This window comes from Synchiropus splendidus, chromosome 9, assembly GCF_027744825.2.
Source record: "Synchiropus splendidus isolate RoL2022-P1 chromosome 9, RoL_Sspl_1.0, whole genome shotgun sequence".
NCBI lineage: Eukaryota > Metazoa > Chordata > Actinopteri > Syngnathiformes > Callionymidae > Synchiropus > Synchiropus splendidus.
In genome coordinates, this window is record NC_071342.1 from 21,472,304 (window position 1) to 21,496,055 (window position 23,752).

Below are 23,752 nucleotides of genomic sequence, written 5' to 3' on the forward strand. Positions count from 1 at the left end.
CACCAGCCCACCGACCAACCAGGAGGCTCCTTGTTGTTTTGTGAAGATTACTTCCGGTTTCTACAGATGATCTAGAGCAAGGGTGTCAAACTGACCCGCAAAAAGGCCGCACTGGGCGCAGCTTTTTGTTCCAGCCCTGAAAGTACTAACAGGTGAAACAAACTGCACCAGACTGACGATCAACTGATTCCAGTCCAGGTCCAGACACCTGACTGGTGAGTAGGTGTCCTCTCGATTGGTTGGAACAAAAGCCTGCACCCACTGCGGCCCTTTGAGGACCGGTTTGACACCCGTGATCTAGAGGAATTAGAAACTGCTCGAAGGAAGAAGAAGCGTGTATCATGTCACCGCGATTCCAGTGCATTAGAAACCATTGAATATTTTGTTCAGCTGCCACAAAACTTCTCCCTCAACCACCTCTAGAGTTTATGTCCTCGAGTGGAAATAATTGACCGCCTCTCTTCTACCTCTGGCTACTGAGTAACCCAAACACACACAGCAATAACCAACGGCTTTATTCTATCTATCTTTATGCTCATCAATCTTTGCCAGGCTTCATGCCCCACTGCGACTCAACGGCAAATGTTTACCCAAGTGTAAATACTATTTCTGACTTTATGGAAATCTCACATCACCTTGTTAAAATGTGTAAAACACTTGATATCTCATTGTCAATGCTAAGTTGAAAACAAAACATTTATTGTTATGACATGAAATTAAGTTAAAAATATTTTCTCTTTGGTTAAGAGTTTTTTTCTTTACATTAAAACATGCAAAAGCATCTCACCTTCTACAAAGAAAACATTGATAGTTAAACACGTAAACACTCTGTAAGGTTCAAGTGTTTCTAAATTGCTGTGCATATTTAAAAAAAAAAAAAAAAAGTATAAATTAGGGCTACACCAATACTGATACCATACTCATAGCATGGCCACCGATACCACGAAACCGCCATCTTATTACAATTTTGCTAAATGTATGTTTGTACTGCAGTGAAACCTTTGACACCCATGTACAAGAAAAACATACTGATGAATGTTATTCAAATAACATACGGAAAAAAAAACCTCAAAGTAACTTTATGTGTGACAGCATAAGTACCTGGTTTTGGTAAGTACTCAAGTACTTGTAGACTACTTGTTTTGGAGCAGCCATAGTAAAGTCAATTTTCTTCATTTTTGAGGCTGGGTCTCGGGGGCAGCAGCTGAAGTACAGAGGTCCAGACATTCTTCTCTGTTTCTTCTCAGAGGACCTCTGTGTTCTAGGTCAATAGAGAAACATCATCCCTCCAGTGTGTTGTCAGATTCCTCCCATTTTAACAACTCACAAATACAGTAAACAGCCACCCCACCGTCTTCTCTTGAAGGAGCAGTGGTTCTACTCCACGCCTCTCCTGAATGAACTTGATCTGTGATCTTCTGCTTTGGTCACTACAAAGACTCTGGATGGATCTCATGATCCATCCCCCCAAAATACTTTTATTATTCAAATTAAAACATCTGCAAATGAACAGGTCTATTGCTTATAACAAAACAACATATGAACAATGTTTCCTGAACCAGCTTTCCTTTGCTATGTCACATGTTTCTTTCCACTTCAATAAATACATTTTTATTGAAAGTGTTGCATCAGGCCTTCCTTTCCCATCATGAGTCGCCGCCTCCACCGTCAACTTCCTCTAGTCGTTCATCATGGGCCTCATTTGTTGTCTTCCTCTCCTTCCATCTCCAACATTCTTGCTCCACAAGTGTCTCTCCTCTCTCCCCGCTTCCAGGTCCAGAAGAAGACGACACTGAAACACCTCACAACAACACCTTCTCTGTCCGACTCAACATCCCTGACAATGAAAGCTAATAAATGAGATGAATACATCAATAAATACTGTAGTTGGCTGCAGTTTAACAAACGTTTCGACCTGATCTACACGGACGTTCACGAGTGAAGTCACTCAGAGCAGCGTGGGAGCTTGACTGGGTCGGCCCAGCGCCGGCGGAGACTTGCTCCTCAGCTCTTTCTTGCTCTTCAATCCCAGTGGCTGTGCCACCATGAGAGCCGGGGCTGAGAGGTGGTGGGCTGCCGCCTTCTGCTGGTGAGCACTGTTGATGTAACTGGAGATGAGCAGGGTGACCTCTCGGATCTGCTGGGAAAACACACGATTACACCCAACTGGATCCACTTTTGATGACTGTTCACCTTCACAGCTCCAGGCTGAGTAGTGATCATGGAGCTTGTGGGAAACAGGACTGTCACACAGGTGACACTGGTCCCACTCTGCTGCTACTTTGAACTTCGCAGGGGCTTTTTACACTGCAGGCTCAGTCTCGGGAGGGTGGCCATGTGCCCCCTGCTGTTCACCCTCGCACCTCAAGCGATGTCCCTTTTTTCTCCTCAGCTGGCGGCGCTCTGCGCAATATAGCTGGTTTGTGACCCACGATGAAGCGCGTCTCAAGGAAGTCGTCATCAGCCACGCGACAACCTATTTACTACCACCGGGTTGACCACCTTGTTTCTGTCAATTCTTAGTACTACGAGTCGTCCTCGCCTCAGATATGAAGTGATGGCAGAGAACCGCCACGACTGGAACAGAATGTGGCGTTTCACACCAAAGCTAAACATGAAAGAGTCTTGTCATGTTTAATTTACGATGAAATAGCGGAAACAAGCTGCGTAATACAGAGCGTCTGGATCGGTCCATGCTGCTCTCACAACACGTTGAACAAAGTGAGAGCGATTACTGACGATCGAGAAGATTTTAGTCAGTGAAGTACAGATCCAGACGTCAGAAATGATCAATGAATAGTCTGGTGATCTTCAGTAACTTGGGGAAAATCAAGCTGCGTCTTTCCTCCTCGCTGTCCTCCTCATGCAGACAGCTGTGCTGCAGTGAAAACAGTTAAAACAGTAGAGCGCAGCATTATACAGTTAAGCAAATCTGTCTGTCAATAACATCAGGTGTTTATCAGCCTAATAAAGGCGAAAACATGTGAGTTATCAAACACCTGCACACATCGCAAGTCCTGGACCGCTGCCCTGCGCTCCCATTCCCTAGCACCATTTTCCTGCAGCTCCCAGCTGCACACCTCAGTGTTCTGGGAGTTTGAGAAGTTGTTTTTGAACGATGCTCTCCGCCCCAACAGCGATCTGACCCTTTACTGCCCGGCATTTATCATGTTTGTGTGGAGTCGCGCTGTACACGTAGTGTCCGGCATCTAGTGCCGAGTCGCCTAGGCGAGAAGCTCACCTCCCGCTAAGAGTTTCCGGAGACAAAGTGCAGCCGTCCAGCCGTGATCAAGTCCGCGGCCAAAACCCGACTCACTTGGTCTCGAGACAGAACCCACAGTGTGAAAGCGCCCTGAGACAAAAGAATAGAGAGGCAGAAACCTCCTGAGAACGACTGTCTCTCACCTTGGACATGTCCATGTGGAACAGATGCGTCTCTGTCGGTTTGTCTTTGTTGTTCTGTGTCACCACCAGCATCAGGTTTTCTTTGCAGCCGCCAAACGTCATCAAGTTCTTGTACGGGTGAGACGACACAGGCTTCTGCACACATACACACACACCAGCAGGACATCTCAACCAGTTGCTCTGATAAGCCTGTTTCTGGGTCCCTACTTCACAAGAGCTGGGCCGAGGAGTTTGAATGTTCTAGATAGCCTTCACCTTGGAGGAGTGTGGGTCATTTGAAATGAGCCTCTCAAGTCATGTCAGCTGTGACAGTGTGCAGGGTGAGAGAGAACGTACGATGGAGTTGTGCTCCAGGACACTGACACCGTCTTCGTGTACCGCCAACCAAACACGAGAGCTTTGCTCCGGAGAAGAGCTGATCGACTGGAAACAAAAACACATGAAGGGTCAACATGCCGCTGTTTAAAAATGCTGTTTGAGTTGGAGAGCAAAGCAGTTTGTGGATATAGAGTCGATGCTTCATTTGACTGATGGAGTCTGATCAATCTCACCTCGGCCTCAAACAGTTTGGCACCAAAGAAAGGCCACTTTTTAGCAACAGTCAGGTAGATCCTGATGCACTCAGGTGAACTTCGACCTCGGAGTGACGCCCAGCGAGCAGAGAGACGCTGCAGCAGCTGTCTGAGGGATGAAAATACGACCTGAGACATGAGTATTCTCGCTCTTAGCTGAGGCCCGACTCATCATCCGCTACCTCAGCTGGTCTTCAGTCGTGCTCCTGCGATAGTGTTTCGGGTAAAATCTGTCCAAGACCTGCTTCAGGGTTTGGTTTGACTTGGTGGGAGCAGAACCAGGAGCCAAGAACGGCCGTTCGAAATCCCCAAACTCCACCTGAGAGATGAGATCGGAGAGGAAGCTGCAGCTGGAGTTGGTCAGTGACAGAGGAGATGTGGCGCTCAGACCTGAGCCAGCAGCGCAGCCATCTCCAGAGCCAGCTCCTTGTTGACGGGGAAGTGTCCCGCCACGATGGCCTCATTGGTCTGGTAGGCCAGAAGACAGCGTTCTCTCTCAGACTCCCCCCGAGCCTGGACTTGGAAGTACAACCTGCCGGCGAGAGGGTGAGACTCCAGATCAGCAGGAGACCAGCAAACAGCCCCAGATTGGTGCTCGGAGTGAATGAAATATTATACTCTGGATGAGAACAAGATCACAAATGTCAGTTTGAAAACACTCCAATTTTCATTTCATTTCCAACAAATTATTCAAACAAAACTTCATTTTTTATTAAGTTAAATACTTGTTTACTTGGTTATTCACAATACTTAATTGACATTTTATCTAATATCTTCATTTATCTTTTTTAGTTTGCATTTTCAAATATTTTTTTTTTCTGGTCACATTTCTTTATTTGACATTTTACTGATTACATTTCATTTTTATATTGAAAAGAATAGAACTTACCCTATTTGATAGTAAGAATTATACATATTAACTACATTCCGTTTTTTCTTGCATTTTTAGTTTCCTCTTTATTTTTATTTTACCTGATTGTTTTCCCTAAATATTTAGCACGTAATATTACCAAAGTACAAAAACTTTTTCAGTTTCTAATAAATTATTTTATTAAATATTATCAGACTCATGTTATTTTAAATGTCATTGACATAGATGCAGCCTCTTGAATTTATTGTACTGTCTTTTTAAATTTATATAATTAATATATATGTGTATATATACATATATTTTTTTTAAAGTATTTTTAAGAATTTTATTTTTACCCCCTTATTTTCCATTTTTGACCTTTCACCCAGGAGTGTGGCCTCCTCAAATGAACCACTAGTGAGACAGACTTAGACATATTCTATTGAGTAAAAGACAAGAAAAAATATTAAATCTAGATTCAAACAACTTTGAGAAATTTTATTTCAAGCAAAAACCCACTAAGTTCAACAGCTGTAAGAGTAAGACGATGGTCAGTCTGATGTCCCGACTCTTCAAGTCTTCAATTTTTATGAGTTTATCTCAGTGAAAGTGAATCTAGACTATTCTAGACTTTGTCTTGTTTCCAGCTTCAGCGTGTTCACAGTCACGGTAGCTTGTTCCTCTTGAGGCTAAACTGAGTTTAATGTTTGATCTCGTGTGTGGACTCCTGAGCGTGAGGACCTGCTGACTGTTTAGAGGTGAATTTAAGGGCTACATCATGGAACTGGCCGGTCTGTTCACCTGTTCTTGTAGGTGAGGCGGACGGTCCGGGCGTTCTCGGACTTCCCGCTCTTCTGCTCCTTGGACGCCTGCTCCCACTTGGAGATGATGTCACAAACCTGTGGAGAGGCAGGAGCAGGCTGACCTGTGAAGTTCTGGTCTCACGGCGGCCTCACCTTGATGGCTCCCTGGTGCAGACAGTGCTCCAGCTCTCGGCCCGTCGGGTCGTCGGTGTATAAGGTGAAGCCGGACAGCGCAGTCTTCCTCACGCCTGAGTCCTGATTCAGACGAATCTGGAACTCATCCACTGTGGTCGAGGCGTCGAAGCTCACCACCTGAAGAGCCGACGCAGAGTCACCGCTGAGCCGAGTCCTGACGAGTGTCGAGTTAGGCTACCTGGTAGGTGTTGTTGAGGAAGTGGACTGGCACACTGAAGGGCAGCGAGTGGTGATACGGGTTCCTCAGGAGGATCGACAGGATCTCCATGCGGGAAGGTCGCGCCTGCCGCTCACCCTTCTGCTGCGCGCGCTCCATCGAGCGCTGGCAGTAGATGGCGTACTTCCCCACTTCACTTCTGCAGCAAACAGAGTCACGGGTCACTTCACACCTTCAACTATAGATATGATGAGGACTTCAGATCAACATGGGATCTGAAGTTTAGTGAGGAGAACTTTGAGTCAAAGCTCTTCATGAGTTACGTTCTCGTGACACCTGCTCACCTGGGGTCGGCGTGCCTCTTCAGGTGAAGCTGCAGCAGCCAGAGGAAAGGATGGTGAGGCAGGAACAGTCCCACACACAAGGCCAGGAACTGCCAGCCCTTGAGCAAGGCACAACCACGGGGAGTTAGAAACCACATTTTCAAAGCAGCAGGTGAGTCAGGTGGCTGATCATGTGACTGAAAGCTATGTGTGGAGTGTCACCGGCAGGTCGACAGAAACTTCATTCTATTTAAAACAACTGGTCCGACTGAATTCCCCTTTGACTCATCGTGGTTAGTGGTTGGGTTCTAGTAGTAACACAAGTAACACATGTTGGTCATGAGTCAATTATTGAGGAAAAACACTGGTGCTTGTATGCAGCGAGTGTTAATACATGCCATTTGTTGAACGTGAGTAGCTCCTGTGTGGACTCACAGTTTATGAATATGATAATGATCATAAGTGAAACTTCACGGTCACTTAGGCAGAGCGTATGTTTGACTTAGTTGTTCGTCTCCGTCAGTGGAGCGAAAGCTCAGTCAGTGGTTCTCCGGACGCACGGTCCTCTGCTACCCTCTGCTGGTGCGATCGGTACCTGCAGCGGCCCCGGGTGGCCCTGCCTCTTGCGGGTCTGCTTGATGAGCTGACAGAAAAACTCGTCCTGGAGCTCCGGGTGGGTCAGACACACTTGCAGGGCGCTCTGGGCCAGAGACACGTGGTAGTCGATGGCCGGGGCGTCGATGGCCACGTTGATGAAGAGCTGACAGATCTGACAAGGTAATGGAAGCTTGTTGATAATATCACCAAAATAAACAACACCAGGGATGTAAAAGAACTTAAAATAGGTCCTGAGGAAAAAAGTGTGTTTTAAAAAACAAAAAATATCACACAATTTATTAAATACAATAAATGAATTATGTTGAAGTTAATTTTCGCCAGGCTTTTTTGAGAAAAATATTCATCAATGAAACAGCAACTTAATGGAATCAAAATTTAAAAAATAAATATCAACTCAAATAAGCACAATTAAAACTAGGATAATTCTAAAAAGTCATTTCTGTCATTCATTTAAATGACAAAGCAGCAAAAACATTTCGAAATATAACTCACATTCAGGAAATAATGTTAATAAAAAAATGTTTTATGCATAAAGTAAACATTTTTTTTTATTGAACACATTAAAAAAAAGATTAAAAAAATGTTGAGAGAACTAAATATACCAGAATAAAAAGTCAAGGTAGGTTAAGGTGAACACAAAGTATTGAGTTGAGCCAAATAATTTAAATTGTTTTTATAAATAAAAGTGTGCCCTCGAAAACTAAGCAAGAAGTTAAATTAGCAAATCAAATAAAGCTACAGTAAATAATGCAACAGTGTGACCATTGAGAAAAAGTGTGAGAAAAGATAATTTAACCTCGAGAAAATTGAATCAAATGAAGCAGTTCATATTATATGGTTTAGGATATATGGTCATCTTGTGAATAAGGGATGTAATTTAAAATGTATTGACCAAACAGAGCTGTAATAATAATAATCACAATAATGCACCTTGAAGAGTTTCACAGCTTCGGTCTGAAGCGCCTGCGACGGCAGCGTGGTGAGAGGAGACGACAGAGCTTCTTTACTGAAACACAACACAGCATGCTTCCATACGGTGGAGTCTGGAGGAGAGAAGTCAGTGGCAGAAAAGCACCAACAGATTATCAGGCGGGCCAACACGTGTGCTCTCATCAAACAGATGCCTTCTCCACTACAACGTCAGATATGATCTTGATCTGAATGAATCTCCATCAAATCTCCAGTTTGGAATCTCAGCGTGATGTTAAGTGAGGCTCAAAACAACATTATAGTTTTGGATGGGCCCCTGTCAGGCCCCTAAAAGGACTCACTCGGCTCTCCGTCCACTTGAAACAGCTGTCCAACCAGCTGCTCAAACTCTGTTCCGACTTTCCCCATCATGGTTCCAGCAGCGACCGACAAATTGTACAGCCATGAGTCCTGCGGAGTCACCAGACTACAGTTATTTTCCGTGCCACAGGAAGGCGGTGAAGACAGCAGACCTTCTCGTGGCAAGACTCGATCAGCAGGTAGGTGGGTTCCTGCTCCTGAGGGTGGACGACGATGGTGAATGGTGCGACCTGCGCGCTCCAGCCGCACTCCTTCAGATGGTCGTCGGAGTCTTTGGACCGGTCCACCTCCTCCACCTGGGCCTCCCACAGTTTGATCTGACCTAGAGGGAACTACAAACACTGTTGAAGCCGCTGCCTTATGACATCACGATCTGGAAGTACCTTGTCTTGCTGACTGCGGAAGTAGTAGAGGGTTTTGCCGATGAGGGCGCACCAGACTCTTTTGGAGTAGCCGTGTTTGACCTGCTGACGAACAAGGGAGACAAGAGTGTTCAGAGAGAGATACGTCAGATGGTTGGAGACTACCAGACCTTGATGAGCAGCCCCTTCATGCTGGGTCTGATGTCCGGCTGCGTGAAGAGAGGACTGGCAGCTTTGACTCTCAGGACACTCTGTAGGACCCTCAACCACTCCTCCAGCAGGTTTGGTGAGTCGGCCTTCAGGTAGGTGACTCGCTTCCCCGTCACAACCTCAACACACACACGCGCTTATTAATACGAAGTAAAAAAAACAACTAAACAACTACAACTACAACTAAAACTAAGTTACTTTCTCACTCACTTGGAGTATCTGCTTCCCTTCCCCTCGGGAGATGCTGCTGGTGGCGTTGACCTCGATTTGACCTTGGGGCTTCCTGATGACGTCACTCTGAGGATGAATAGAAGGGAGATGAATAATTGAATCTTCATCCAAGTGAGCTGAGAAGCACTCACCGGAGACTTGAAGTAGAGCAGCTCTCCGTCCTTTAGCACAAACCAGCGTCTCTTCCAGGTCTTCTTCCAGGTCTTCACCATCTTCAGCAGGTACCCAGACTTCTCCATCGGCTCCTACATGAACACGTTTGCTCACCAACATGAGGAAATGGAAGTGATCCAGACACGTCTTGGACTAGAAGTTTGATGTCAATCTTCACTCGAGCACCTCCTCCAGAGTGAGAGACATGCCCTGTCAGAAGCTCCAGATGTTTTTATGAGACGACCCCGAAGTACGGAGATGCTGATGCTGCATTTCTAATGTATTTTCATAATACTATAGTTGTTTTGCTCTATTCCGTCTCTGACCCCCTGCTTGTCTGGTCCCTGGCAACTGACCTTGTCTTCTGTCATTGTCACTAATTTTGTCATCCTTTCTATTCTGTCAGTGTACTGTGTCATCGGCTGAGTTTGGACCTTCGCTCTGATGATACGAGAGTTGCATTACGATTGAACTCACACTCTTGCTGTTGTCGCTGGCTGATGAACAGGTTTTTGGGAGTTTCAGCTCTGGTTCTGAGCACTCTGTGTCGGTGGCGTAGGCGTCAGGTGGGATGGCGTAGTCACTCTCTGATGTCATCGACGACATGGACACGGCTGCAGGAGATAATGTCATTACAATATATTTTATATTATCATTTTTATAAGTCATGAAGAACTTCAAATGTTCTTCCTGGAAAGGTTCGATTTCACTTTCCTCAGCTGCTTTCCTGCCCTTGTCAGTGAAATTGTAAAATTCATGGTGTGCAAGGTGACTACATTACCACAACACAAGTCTGTCAGAACCTGCTGGTACCTCTCTTGAGGGAGCGCGGGCTGCTTGGGTGGCTATCCTTGAGCGAGCTGGAGGAGGTGTGCGAGCTGCAGAAGGAGCCATCCTCCTCACCGGAGCTGGATGAGTCCTCGGAACTGGACGACTCCTCCACGAAAGGACTGCTGCTGAGGAGTGTGGCTTTCTGAGGAGGGCACAGGAAAGTGACACTCACATGCTCAGGCAGGAGAACTTTTTTTTTGTGTAAAGTTTGTTTATTGATTTTTACATGGATCAGTCAAAACTGCTCAACAGTATCACATGATGATAATGATAAGACAGAGTAAATCAAAGTAATGAAGTTGGAAAAAAAAAAAATATATATATATATATATATATATATATATATTTTTTTTTTTTTTTCCCCCAACTTCATTACTGTGATTTAGTCTATAAAACCTACAAAAAAAGAAGAAAAAAAAGAAAGGACATAACAAAGACAAGACAGACAAACAAATAAATCAACCCGGTCTGCATCGACACCCACCCAAATGCAGGAGAACTTTTGAGGTGACCTACCCCTTTCACGGTCGTGTACACCGGTGCGGTCATGTTCTTGTAAATGAGGGATGTGTACATGACGAAAGCAGGGTAGGACGACTGCAGGGACCAGTCTGAAAGAAGAAAGACTCTCATATCTGCACTTGGGACCACGCCACCGCTTTCTGTCCCACCTTTGCTGGCCGGATTTGAGCAGGAAGTCTCCGACAGTCGGATCCCTGATTTTGCCACAGCATAGATCCGACTCTCCTGGGATGGACATTCAGACAAACACAACGTCAGAGTTACTTTTGTTCCATATACAGGTATGAAACAAAATAAATAATTGACAGGATTGAAAAAAATAAATATGATGGATATACATTGGTAGCTAATGCTCAATTTATGATGTTTAAATATACATTTTTTAAAAATAAATATACATTTCCTATCAAGGGACTCAGCTTCATTCTTTGACTACTACTATTAAATCGATGGAAATAATTTTTGAAATAAAATGTTCCTGTAAGACTGAGGACTATTCAATAGAAACCATGCCCAAAACGTAATGTATTATATTTTCACCATTCTTATAAAAGTAAATTAATAATATAAGAGATCAAATATAAAAGGGTCTTTAAAACAGATTAACTATACAAAACATATGGGTGTGTGGTAATGTCCTGACCACACGTTTCTGAATCCCACTTCAGTGAAGACCACCTACCCAGGACGGGAGTCTGTGCAGTGGAGGAGTGGGAGGTTTGTTGCCGGGTGCTGAATTCTGACCGTCTGCACTGTTCTCTGAGCCGGAGGTTGTGGTCTGACACGACAGTCCTGTGGTGGGAGTGTTATCCTTGCTGGTCTCCATGATGACCTCCTGCTCCTGGTCCAGGTCGGTCTCCTGAGGGTGGGGGTTCCGCAGCATGCTCAAAGCGTTGCGTGTCTGGCGGTGTGCAGCCTCGGTGCCGACCGGCGGCTGACTCAGGTGCTTTTTAGCCACGGAGGCGCTCATCAACCCAAACCCCACGGGAGTCCTGAGTCTGGGCTGTTTGGGTGAGGCTGAGGTGTCTCTGGGGTCCTGAGGTGGTCGCTTGGGAGTCAAGGCGGAGGTGAGAACTGAGCTGGTGGTCTCACCAGAGGAAGACGAGGAATCAAGTCTCTGAGACTGGAATCGTTTGTTCAGCTCCTCCGAGGTGCTGTCCTCCATCTTGACCCTGTCGGAGTCCTTGCACTCTGCTAGAGTCCCCTCTGAGGACCCCAGGCCCTCGGCCCGCTGCATGTCGTCGTCGAACAGAGAGCTGCTGTCATCTGAGGCGGTGAGGTAGGCCTCGCTGCAGGGGCGACTCAACTCTAGGTGACACGCTCCACTTCCTTCTCTGCCGCCATCGGACGCTGTGTTGGAGAGGACGGTCGAGACTCCTTGGCGACCGCTGCTTTCACCGAGGTTCTCTGAGGCACTGTCTTCCTCCAGAGGAGGGTCAAGAAGCCGTGTGGGATCAGGCCCCACCTTGTTACCCCGCTCTGTCGACAAAAAGTGCCAGATTAGAGATGACACCTATCACTCTTAACCCTGTCTGGTGTGAAGTCCGACCCGCCCTGGTTCTGGTCTCAGCCTCTCCCTGAGTACTGAGGGTCCTCTGCGATGGTGAGGGGCCGGTGAGGACTTGCGGACTCTTCCCTCTCACATGGAAACAGCCAAAGGTCAGACTGCTGAGACGCTGCGCTTCACCTGGTCGACTCTGGACTTCTTCACTGCGACACTTCTGCTCAAAGTCTGCAGACGTAAACAGAATCAGACCTCCTGATGCTGCAGGTTATGATCACGACTGCTGGACTCTGACCTTGCATCTGCTTCTGGAGCTCCAAAATCTGAGCCTCTTGTTGCTTATTGGTCTCTCTGAGAGCTGCATTCTCCACCTCGAACTGAACATGACGAGGTTATGAATAGATGACTACAGGAGGAAAGGTCATAGTCCATGTTTTGGTGGAAGAATTTAATTTAATCTGACAAAAGCAAATGTGATATCAAAAATAATAATGGAAGTCAAATCATGAAATATATTCACAAATGAAATTGAAGGCTGAAATGTAATCTTTTTCCAAACAGCTCAAAAGATAAATATCAAAACGATGAGAGAGTAATACAAATGACAAATAATAATGATCATGACTTATGAGACATTAGGCAAAAACAAACAAAAAAAGGACTTTCCGTCAGATGAATTAATAATGTGATTTTGAGATCATCTGAAATCAGTAGGAATTACTATGATATAAAAGCCATAATTATTTGGTTAAAATGAAGAGGACAAAAATCTTGTGTCATTAATTTTCGATTAAACAGTAAATGAGGTCATGCTAATCAAACATATGAATGATTCAAATATATACATAATTTAAAAAACGGGGTTGAACAGAGGGATCGCAGGCTGGGCACCTACTCAGTATTTCATGTGCATGTTCAAAATATTGAATAAAATGCTTTGTTATTAAGTGTCTTTACACCACAACATGTCAACCCAATAGTTCTGTCACCAATATATTCACTGCTTAAAAAGATCTTTATGATGTATATTGAGAATCTTACTTTCTAATCACATGAAATTATATCTTTTACTTTTACTAACTATTCCCTAAAACATCCACTGAAAAATATAGAAAGTCAAATTTATCACTTCAAGACTGGGAATTATGAGACGAAACTAAGTCATTCTGAGGCAATAAAAATGACTGGATTAAGTTTGATAACTTCTGCTTCAAGCCTCTGAATCATCTCCCACAACACCAAGAGTGATCTCTCACCTCTGACAGCTTGACCATCACCCACTCTTTTATCTTCGCCGCCTTCTCCTCCACCGTCTTGGCGTCCTGAAGCCGCATCTGTTTCTGAGGGAGCCACCACGGAGCCAAACATCAGCTGTAGGTCACGAGGAACTCGACGCAGTGCTGATGGACGTCATACCTGCTCCTCCAGCTGCTGCTCCAGCTTAGCGATGACGTCATCCCTCTCCTGGACCAACGCCTGCAGCTCTTGGCAGCGCTGGAACAAACTCACCTCTGCAGACTTTCCGTCAGCCGTCTTCAGCTTCTCCTCCATCCACTGAACCTGCTCACACACGACCCGCACATGAGGAACTGCAAACTCAAATCCAACGTGGCGGCAGACTGACCTGCTGCTGAGCTGCGAAAGCTCGCTTCTCTGCGTCGACCACTTGAGTCTCCAGCTGCTGGATCTGTGAGAGAGGAGTTCTGATTTCATCACTCAGGCTTCTAAACCATCACTGTATTGCATTGTAAACATGTAGCCGAGGGACAGCAACAAGGTTCCGTCGATCTCCACTTCACAAGGCAGAGTTGAAGAGGAGCGTTCATCATAACACAAGTGTTGTGTGGTGCACATAAAGCAGCTCTCTGATGGTCCAAACTCCGACGTATACACTGGTACAACCTCATCTTTGTGTGCTGAGACCCGAGCGAGGGTCGTGAAACCTCAGAGTAGTGTGTTAAAGCGGCAGCGGTGTAGCATTCACACGTGAGCAACTTGTACACACACACACACACACACACACACACACACACACACACACACACACACACACACACACACACACACACACACACACACACACCACACACACACACACACGTGTGCGGTGAAAGTGAGGAGACTGATGTCTTTATGGGCAACATTCCTCCGAAATTCCGCAGCTCAAAGCGGAGGAAGCAGAAAACCGTACAGTGAAGGAACTCCACCTAAACCTTCACGAAGAAAAATAAAGTCAGCGGAAACTCTGAGGAGGAATTCGACTTGGATGTTCCTGTAGTAAAATGTGGCTGACGCAGCGACAGAGTGGAATTAAATCATTCAATATTCCCTCCAGAATCAGCAGCAGACTGGGGCACTCTGACCGAGAGTTGAAGGTCCAAGCAACTGTGTAAACCACATGACTTACTGTAACAAATGCATTTGTCTTTTTCATACCTTTCCGTGTACCTCACATATATGTCCATATATGCATCTATTTGTGACAGTGTTCCATTTGTGATGCCATTAAACACTGGGCCACATTGTGTACTGCAACACCTGTACTGGTCATGCTTTATATATCCGCTGTTTTCAGCATTTATCTACAAGGCAGAAAGTAGTAAAAATGAAGAAAAAAAACACTGAATTAGGAGGTGTGTCCAAACCTTTGGCCTGTATTGTACAACAGGTTTATATTTGTCATCTATAAACATCCATTTATCACTGTCACACAATAATAAATCAAAATAATATACAATATTATATTATATTAGATGAGATTAAACTGACTTTGTTCTTCCCACAATGGGGAAAGTTTGGTTGTTACGTAGGATACAAATATTAATGACACGAGACACAAACATTTAAAGACAAAGCAACAACACAATCAGCACAACAGAAAGACAGACACCAGAAAATGAACATTATAAAATATTTGTTAACAAGACCTAGTAATCTAAGGAAAAGCAGCCTCAATCAACAAAATAACTCCATGACAAATGGCAAGTAGAATTAAAATTATATGAAGCAAAATACCGTAAATATTTGCCAAAGCAGAGATGAATGATGAAAAAGTAGAATAAAAATACATCAGCAAGTAGGACGATATACGTGTGAACACAAACTTGAAGAAGTATTTCTGTATGATCAGAGTTTTCCTTAGTCTCAACATTAATACACAGAAAGAGCCACATGTGGCACCCGGGTCGCACTTTCCATGTCTGCTTTAATGAATTTGAAAACAGAGCTAAGCTACTTTTTTTTCCCCCACAACAAAATTATTTCACACGCCCACACAGCACTATAACATAACCCTCAAGAGAAACAACAGGCAGAAGTAAGAGCTAACTGTTGAAAAACAAACAGATAATTTGATCTACCTTTAGTCGTGCGACTTCCAGGTGTCAGCAGCAGTTTCAGTCTAGTGTCCTGTCTGCCTCTTATCCAACATCAGTGACTGACCTATACTCAACCTCGTCGATGATAGTGTCCAAACCCATCGTGTAGCGAAGGGTAGTGAAGGGTATCAAGAGGAAGTCGACATCAGAGCCATAAAAACAAGTTTGACTTCCAATTTTTCAATCTCATCATGCAATCTAAAGTCAGTTCCAGACAAGTTTGAAGCTCCATGTGTGACTGATGTCAGGACAGAGGAGCTCAGTCACCTCTGAAAGTGTCTCACGGGATGCTGCTGAGTTAAAAGCAGATACGAGCATTCTGATGGAAAATATTTAAAAAGGATTGTTAGTCAACTAAAATCACCCTAAAACAGTCACTTCTCACAAGCAAGCCAGTGCAGGATCAATAAAAGAGACATAATTAGGGCAAATTCTGAAATATGAATTAATTTAAAATAAAGTCCACATTTCTTAAATTAAAAGCTAAAGGGAAAATAAATGAAATAAAAATATATAAAGAAAGGGATACACTTATTATTCTTCATTTTGTATATAAAAGACCCAGCCAAAAAAGTGAAAATCAAGCTAAAATGTCAGTTAATACAATATTAATAGGCTTTTGACAGGAAATAATTTAAAATAAATGCAGTGAAATTTGTAACTTCAGAGAAATATTATCATTACAAGTATGAAACCACTTCATTAAAATTTACGCACAAGAAAAACAAAAAAAGACCCAGTCATTACGAGGATATTTAATAATATTTAAAAAGGCTTTAATCGTAAATGAATACACAGTAAATACATCCAAAATAAAAAATGAATTATGCCATAATAAGTTAGAAGTGAAGGCAACCCAAGTCTTTTAAGAGTTTCAACTGTTGCAGTCCACAACGAATGTGAGTCTCATGGACTCCTCAGAGCTATATGATGATAGGTTTCTTCCTGTAGTAACAAAGCTATTTCTGGACTCAGTCTGGACTGGCAGGACCACGGTTCCATCTGGTCCAGACCGGCACAAACGCTGACCCAACTCGGTCCAGATGCCACCACACCCCATTTTCACGCTGAGACGCCCTCCAGGCCAAACTGAAGATTTAATTTACATTCAACACAGGAGCAGAGATGAACCAGCAGACCTGAGCCTGCTGTGTCGGATTCAACATAACAAAGTCGAAGCATCAGCTTCTCTGAAGATCCAGATCACATGCACCACAACCAGCCAACCACATCGCTCTACATTTAGCATCGGGCAGCAAAATAATGACAAGGCTGCTGTCGAGGAGGCAAAACACCAGACATGTCAATGTATAAAAAGACGATGATGATGGTCCCATGTGTCCCAGACCACAGAGATTCATCTCTTCGACTTATATACAGATGAACGAGCATCACCTCCCTGGATCCTTCAGGAGGATGAGCATGCGCACACATCTACTGTCCAGCTTTGACTCCTCTCAGCTCAAACTTTCCCTTCCATTCCTGGAATTCCACAACTGGAGCTCTGTATTCAACCTCCGCTTGAACTCCGTCCATCCCTCCCCCCATCGCCGACCAGCCAGCTCACAAAGACTCTTTCTGCCGCTGACCCGGCGGCTTTATCGACTCCCTTACCTGCCTGTGACTGCCCAAATATAGATGTAGCGAGACTAATCCACGCTCCGTCAAATTACACACTTCACAAAATATACCCACAACATGTGCAAGTGTTTGAGAGCAGCGCGCTAATGGATGGAAATAATCCCAGGTATGTGTTGTTGACGAATTATCATGGCCATCAGAGGTTTGCTGGATTGAGGTGAAAGTATTTGACTTTGATAGGTCCAGGAATGTCCTGAAGTATCTGAAGGTTTTGAGAGGAGATAGACAAATAAGTGCAGTGTCTTCAGTCATGAGAACTGCATCTGTGGTGGCGACAGAGCTGAGCCAAAAGACAAAGCTCTTCCATTGTTTTCCTCTTTCACCTCTGGTGATCAGCTTTGGAGCAACCAACAAATAAGATCACAGGTACAAGGGTTTTGTCCACAGTGTCTGGACTCTCTGGGAGATAGAAGCTCAGTCATCCAAGAGAGACTCAGCATAGAACCATTGCTCAGTTGTGGATGCACGGACATCTTGTCAGGATGTGTCCAGGAGTGGTGAGGCCTTCAACTGTCAGGAAGGTTCCCCCCCAGAAGAGCTCAGACTCCGATTTAGGGAAGAAGATGGATTTAACTTGACTAGCGATTTGTGGCAGTGTTTCCTGTTTATAGTATGTCTGTGTCATAAGTGCGCACCTTGTGATTGGCTGAAAGTATGGATCATCGGTAGAGACGTGATGTCTTGCACGCGACAGAAGGGAGACGTACGCATCTTATTCTTTACCTCTATCGTGTAGTTTCTATTAACACACACTTGCCTTTTGCACTTAGTGAGGACCGTCACTCTAAACTTAACCATCCAAAACAAAAAGCTAAACTTAACCAGACTTAATCCTAATTGTAATAACTTTAGAAGTTTTAACCCACAAAATGACAGACTTCACTCTGTTGGTCAAACACTCATACCAGTTCCCACAAAGACAGAAGTACACGAACACACACACAGGCGAGCACACACAATTTAATTAAATATGACTTGACCCAAATACACAAACAGACAGCCTCAGTTTGCACTTCCTGTACTTCACATACAAACACACTTTCATGAACTTGGTATTTCCTCCCTCGGGCTACTCAATCTTTACACTTTCCTTTCCTCTCGCTTTCTATTTCTCCCTTTCATTCCTTCACACAGGCTTTCGAGGATTCAACAGAGGCAGCCAGGAATCTGCTCTGTGAAGATCAACCGTTTTTTTTCGCTGAGACATCGCATCTGACATTTTTTTAAGACACCTTCAGTGACATAAGACAAAACATTCAGGAACATGTTTTTAAGTAGTAAAAGAGAAGATGCCCCTTCAGCTAAATGAGTCCTTTGTCAATATAGACCTCCGGTCAGAGAGAGGGGAGGAAAACACAGCTGGAACTGGATTAAATAACCAAGGTCCAACTGACATCGCCACAGTCTCACACCCCAGTACAACCCAAGTTCACACTGGCGGTGTTAATCCAGTGTTCACAACCTCAGAGGAACGATACTAAGCATCTCCTTTTTAGTCAGAAGAGCACGCTAACCGTGTTGGATCCAGCGACAAATCTTTGGTAAATATTTGACTCAAGTTATTGTTTGATTCCGATTTGAAAATAAAGTTTGGATCACACATTAACCCTTTAAGCGCCAAAGTCACAATCTTGCTGCATTTCAACAAGTCGGACTAAAATATGAAGTCTGAAGTAGTAGCTACTTTACATAAGCAGATGGCAGACACCGGTGTCTTCAATCTGAGCAATATTTGTCAGCGTGTTTGGAGTAAGTAGTACATTTTACCATGACTACATACTGGTGCAGGGTCTAAAGTCGTGGTGACTCTTTACATATGCCTTTTGACTCAGCTCTTTCTTCACCAGGACAGTGTCCTTGTCAGACAACTTGCTGTGGAAAACCACTGAACTTGAAAAAAGAAAACTTCTGCAGCCAAGTATTTATGTGTCTAAATCTGCCACAGGATATTACTGTCGTGGATATAACAGAGTGTGGTTTCCTTCAGCTCCAGTGTTCATTGTCAGACCTCTGGTTCTGTAGTTCTGTTGTGCCACAAGAGCCAGACAGTCCTCTGCCGCCAGCATTAAACACAGTGATTCAGCTGTGGAAGTGATGTTTATTAACTCTCTCTTTGTGCGCTGAAGCCCACCTCCACAGTGAGTTATTGGTGGGGGTGGGATTACGGAGGCACGCATGAAACCCCCACGCAGCTTTGAAACAACAGGCTTCAGCAGTCAGAGAGCGGACATCAGCGGGAGACTGGGTGATAGACACGATGAACTCGTGAGGTCGAGGATCATCGTACATGAGTCACAGGACTTCACTGAGCATCGCTCCTCTTTTCTATTCACTTGGATGCCGACCACTCAAACGCTCTAGGGTTATCAAGCTTTTCACAGCCCGTTTTTTTCAGGTGTCTGACGTGCTTTTGAGGGGCTCATTATCCCACACACAAAAGTAGCATCCCTCACAGCTTTTAAACAATTTAATAAGTTAGTTTCAGTTTATGCTCGCAGGAGACTAATGAAAGCTGAAAAGAGAAACCGTAAAAACCATAAAAATAGTGGAGTGGTCTCCTCCCACAGTCCAAAAACATACAGAGGTGTGAGAGTGGTTGTCTGACTGCGTGTGTCCTGGGATGGAGGGATGATTGGTCCGGTCCGTCCTCAGCTTCCGACCACACCACACACCTCCAAACTACTGCAACTGAAATGCCTACTCAGCAAAAGGAGGTCTAGTATGCAAGTGAATCTAGTGGCTTTAGACGACGACCCACGACACTGTCTAAATGAAAATAGAATTTTTATGAGGCTCTCGAGTCCCTAGTGGCATCACCAGTTACCATTTTTGATGAGTGAGGCCAGCAGATATGACGGATGAGGTCAGAACCATTCTCATGAACCGCTCGTCCACCAGAGTCCGTATTTCTAGCTGCTCTTGAGTTTGTTTTCTTGAGCAGCAGAGCTTACTTTGACTCTGTAATTGACTGTAGCTGGATAAATCCCATCATGCACTGCGGTCAGACTGCTGTTTACATTAGAGCTCTAATCAGCCTCCCTGGAGAGCTGCTTCAGAACTAGGCCACCGAACAGTTTGGGTCGGCCCAGTGCAGACTGCTCCTGCTGCATCGACACAGTGCACAGCCAACGTCATTCCTGTGGACTGAGGTGAGTCAATGATGTGCCCACCTTTGGACTCACTACTCACACTGGCAATGAAATGGTGAAAGCAATGATCCGAACTGAATTAAATGGTAGCTGGTTTCAGTTTGGACCACATTATTAGGAGATGATGACAGAGTTGACTCAGCTAGGACACCGTATCTTTGGCTCACTCCAGTCAAGTACCAGTGATGATGTTGTTCTAATACTAGAACCCTCCATCATTTCACAGAAAGAAAAAAGTACCTTGTCAGCTGTGAGCTCTCGTATCTTGATGATCTGGACCCTGAACTTCATGAGCAGGTTCTCCAGAACCAGACACTTGTCCTTCCAGTCCTCCTGACTCATGGGGTCTTCCACTTCGGATGCCATCGTGGCCTCTGAAACACATGAAACAACAGTAAGTCAATGGGCGATTACAGTCTGGCACACACTTCCTGTGGGAAAATGAGGTCTTTGTTTCCACCTCTGAAGATGAGGTCATAGGTCAGTAGAGTATTTTTAACTTGAAGAAAAAATCATAGACAGCGCAGTTTCCTCATATAAACACAAAAATGCTTCAGTTTAAAATTGCTCCTTTTATGTCCTTGTAGTGAAGACACCTATTTGGCAGGTATTTTGCCATATTTATAGTAGCATAGGAAAAGAATCCACATCACACACATGCAGATATATTCCCGACTGCAGACACTGTCCTGGTCATCTCCTGTCTCTACACATTTTCTCAGGCTGTCTTGGTCATCTACCACAAGGTCAATTCATTCATCGCTCATTCTTTATTCATTACTTCCTTGTGCTCCAGATTGTCTTGCTCCACCACCCTCAAACTCTCTGTGTTTTGTGTTATGGATTGTGTCGATGCAATGGTTTGCTGCGCTCCACTCCGCCCTCAAGTTCAAACACCTTTCCAGGCTGCTGACTTCAACGTCCTCCTCCGTACTCTCCTCTGCTCTCTTTAACCCCGGTGCTGCTGACTGAACTCCACGTCCTCTACACTCCCACACAGGGGTGTGGGGAGGTGTCTCACAGTTATCAGGCTGGACAGTAGAATTTTAGGTCTCAAACAAATTGAGTGGATGCCAATTATAGCCTATGCTTAAGCGCTTTACCGGCACAGAGACCCCCATAGAGTGAAATTTTAACTGTTATTGTTGATATGCATTCAAGAGTGACTCGGAATGTCAGCACGCCGTTGTTCCCAGTGGAGCAGGAGTTAAGGCTGACTGTGTAAGTCGTGTGAGGACCCAGTAAACTTGACTGCAAATCAACAAAAACAACAAAGGGTGACTCCAAGGCGTAGTGGATTTAGTTCTTGCTGCTCCTACCACACAGACAAACATTCTTCAGACACACCACAGCATTCATTACAATAACACAAGTTACAGCCAAACAGCCAGAGAGCGGAGCAGAAATCCCACAAACAGAGAGTTTGTTGTTCGACACATGTGTCGCCAGCAGCCAGCAGCTGAAATATTCCAGGGTAGATCCCAGCTGGACCAATGTGGGCAGTGGGCGTTTCACCTTGCTTTGGCAAACCACCTCGTGTTTTCCAGAGCGGCCGTTGGAAAACAGGGCGCAAATATACACATGTGGACCATAGATGAAGTTTTCTGATGGAGGGAGCAGAAGAAGATACGCTGCCCTGGTTTCTCCTCCGAGTAATAACCTCTCATTACTGGACTCGGCCTAGAGCGACTGCAAACATGTGTGGAGGAAGTCCATAAACTTTCCACGGGATTATTTCTGTCATCCGTTTGCTGTGGTAAACACGACTGCAGGGGCGGCATGAAATATTTCATCCCACAAAACATCATAAAGTGTCACATGAGCATCACACAAACTCCCCGTGCGGATTTTTAATCACACAGCTGGATTAAAATATGATTTAAGCATCTTATTGTGATGCAGCTATGGAATTTCCTTTAGGATTTAGTCGCCGACGCGTCTCTAATGGAGGGCAGCTGACACACTTCGCTATCTCGTCTTCTCCTCAGCGATAGTGAAGGATGTGGTTGGTGGAAATATTTTTCCAAACCTTGAACTCTGACTTCATCTGTTTCTTCCCTGACTTTCTCACTTCCTGTTGGTCAGCAGGCAGGTTGTGTGATTTGTTCAGTGTCTCGCTCAGTTTATCCTTGGTGTTAAATAAAAAAGGTTGGTGAGCATGTATCACAGCTACATCTGTGCCAACATTGACCTGTAACATAACAATTTTTACTTTTAAAAACTAAAGATTTGTTCAAATGTTGTAGAAGACAGTTTGAAACTAGGTTATACAGATGTCCTCTGAGCAACAATTGGTATCGTAAGTGGAATGGTGATCATAAAGGTATTGGGATGATTGATGATAATAACTAAAGACCATCACTCCTGTTTGAACTTGCATTGAGCTTCGTGAATGTAACTTTTGACTACTAAATACTGCTGTCACTTGACATAATAATAAATATAATAATTCCTTTGCTGATATAGATTAACCTTTTAACCTAACTTAACCATAACTAATCTTTTCAATTGATTCAAGTTTCAAGTTTAAAACAAAATTTTGAACCCCAAACACCATTTCAATTTACATTAATGATAGAACATCTGGACTGAAAGTATGGAGGAAAAAGTATGAGGAAGCAATGACAAGCTACACATACGAGAACAAGAGAGCGGCGAAAGAGTGACGTTGTGGGAGAAGAGGTAGTGACAACAGTTCAAGAATTTGGTGTTATAACATAAAGGGAGGTGAGGAAGAGAGTGCAGGCAGGGTGGAGCAGCAAGAGTGAAGCTTTGTAGGACAGTAGAGGTCACTGCCATGATGTACAGTATAGCATAGAGACTCAGAAAGCAAAGTTATAAGACTCAGCGATGAAGATACTGGAAGGACAAGGTCAGACATCAGTAGCTGAGGGATGTGTGGAGAAGTTTGGACGCAAAGTCAGAGGGGGCAGATGGTAGGTAAAAGTTGAAAATGCCCCCAAAATAAAAGACTGAAAACTTTAAAAGTCTGTTGTACATCTTGTTCATACATTACACATAGAGTATCACAATGAATGAGCATTGTTGGTTTTTGTAAGCTCCTAAGTAAGCTAGAAAAGCACACAACTACACGCGTAAAAAGCTGTGGACGAACCGGACACCATTTATGACTTCATTCCCCACTTATTCTTTATTGGTTCGTACACCACTTTAAATCGAGCTGCATCTATAACCATGATAAATAATAGACTGCGCTCCGCTAATGCAATGTCAGCCTTCTTATTCATACAAACATGGCTCATCTCCACTTACCTGAATCGCTTCCGTTGAAACTAAAGGCCCCACTTTACAGCATACCAGCACCGAAGTTTCAACATTGAAGCTAATTATTCCTGCGAGGGTTCATTGAAGAGAAACACTATCTGCCAGAGAGACTTCAGCCGCAAGTCAGAGCGGTTTGGAGAGAGCAGCCAATCGCGTCTTCAGTGGGCGGGTCAGTTGGAGGAAAAAAACCCCGGTTGTACAGTTGACAGACGTGCGCCCTGCACCAATAGACCGCAAGAGCGCTGGGACCTGAAAGAACCAATGGGAAAACAAA

At 44.4% G+C, this 23,752-nt stretch overlaps 1 protein-coding gene across 2 annotated transcripts; it reads right to left on the bottom strand.

Moving 5' to 3' along the window:
- On the bottom strand, window positions 1-23,607 carry plekhh2 (pleckstrin homology domain containing, family H (with MyTH4 domain) member 2). 2 transcript variants are annotated; one of them, XM_053874877.1, is made up of 30 exons: window positions 23,467-23,607; window positions 20,434-20,567; window positions 13,651-13,713; window positions 13,443-13,586; window positions 13,283-13,366; window positions 12,322-12,403; window positions 12,072-12,254; window positions 11,205-12,001; window positions 10,672-10,747; window positions 10,517-10,611; window positions 9,983-10,142; window positions 9,647-9,783; window positions 9,148-9,261; window positions 8,996-9,082; window positions 8,746-8,904; window positions 8,597-8,677; window positions 8,366-8,545; window positions 8,195-8,303; window positions 7,854-7,966; window positions 6,901-7,074; window positions 6,327-6,424; window positions 6,004-6,181; window positions 5,784-5,942; window positions 5,629-5,726; window positions 4,368-4,509; window positions 4,160-4,296; window positions 3,957-4,086; window positions 3,742-3,828; window positions 3,406-3,540; window positions 1-2,137 (listed from the first exon to the last, which is right to left on the bottom strand). In XM_053874877.1, exons 2-30 carry the CDS (start codon window positions 20,557-20,559, stop codon window positions 1,949-1,951), a joined length of 4,317 nt encoding a protein of 1,438 aa, XP_053730852.1. In that variant the 5' UTR covers window positions 20,560-20,567; window positions 23,467-23,607; the 3' UTR covers window positions 1-1,948. The 2 variants fall into 2 exon arrangements, with proteins under 2 accessions (XP_053730852.1, XP_053730851.1); XM_053874876.1 differs by having other exon boundaries at window positions 1-2,140.
- Between the last annotated feature and the right edge of the window lie 145 nt (window positions 23,608-23,752).

What these genes read in the sequence shown, in the direction of transcription:
- plekhh2 (XM_053874876.1), bottom strand. Translation starts at nt 20,559, where the DNA reads ATGGCATCCGAAGTGGAAGACCCCATGAGTCAGGAGGACTGGAAGGAC. An exon ending in TCAAGTGGACGGAGAGCCGA is followed by an intron (nt 7,967 to 8,194) that starts GTGAGTCCTTTT and finishes TCTCTCCTCCAG; the next exon opens with ACTCCACCGTATGGAAGCAT. An exon ending in AAGAGGCACGCCGACCCCAG is followed by an intron (nt 6,182 to 6,326) that starts GTGAGCAGGTGT and finishes TGTTTGCTGCAG; the next exon opens with AAGTGAAGTGGGGAAGTACG.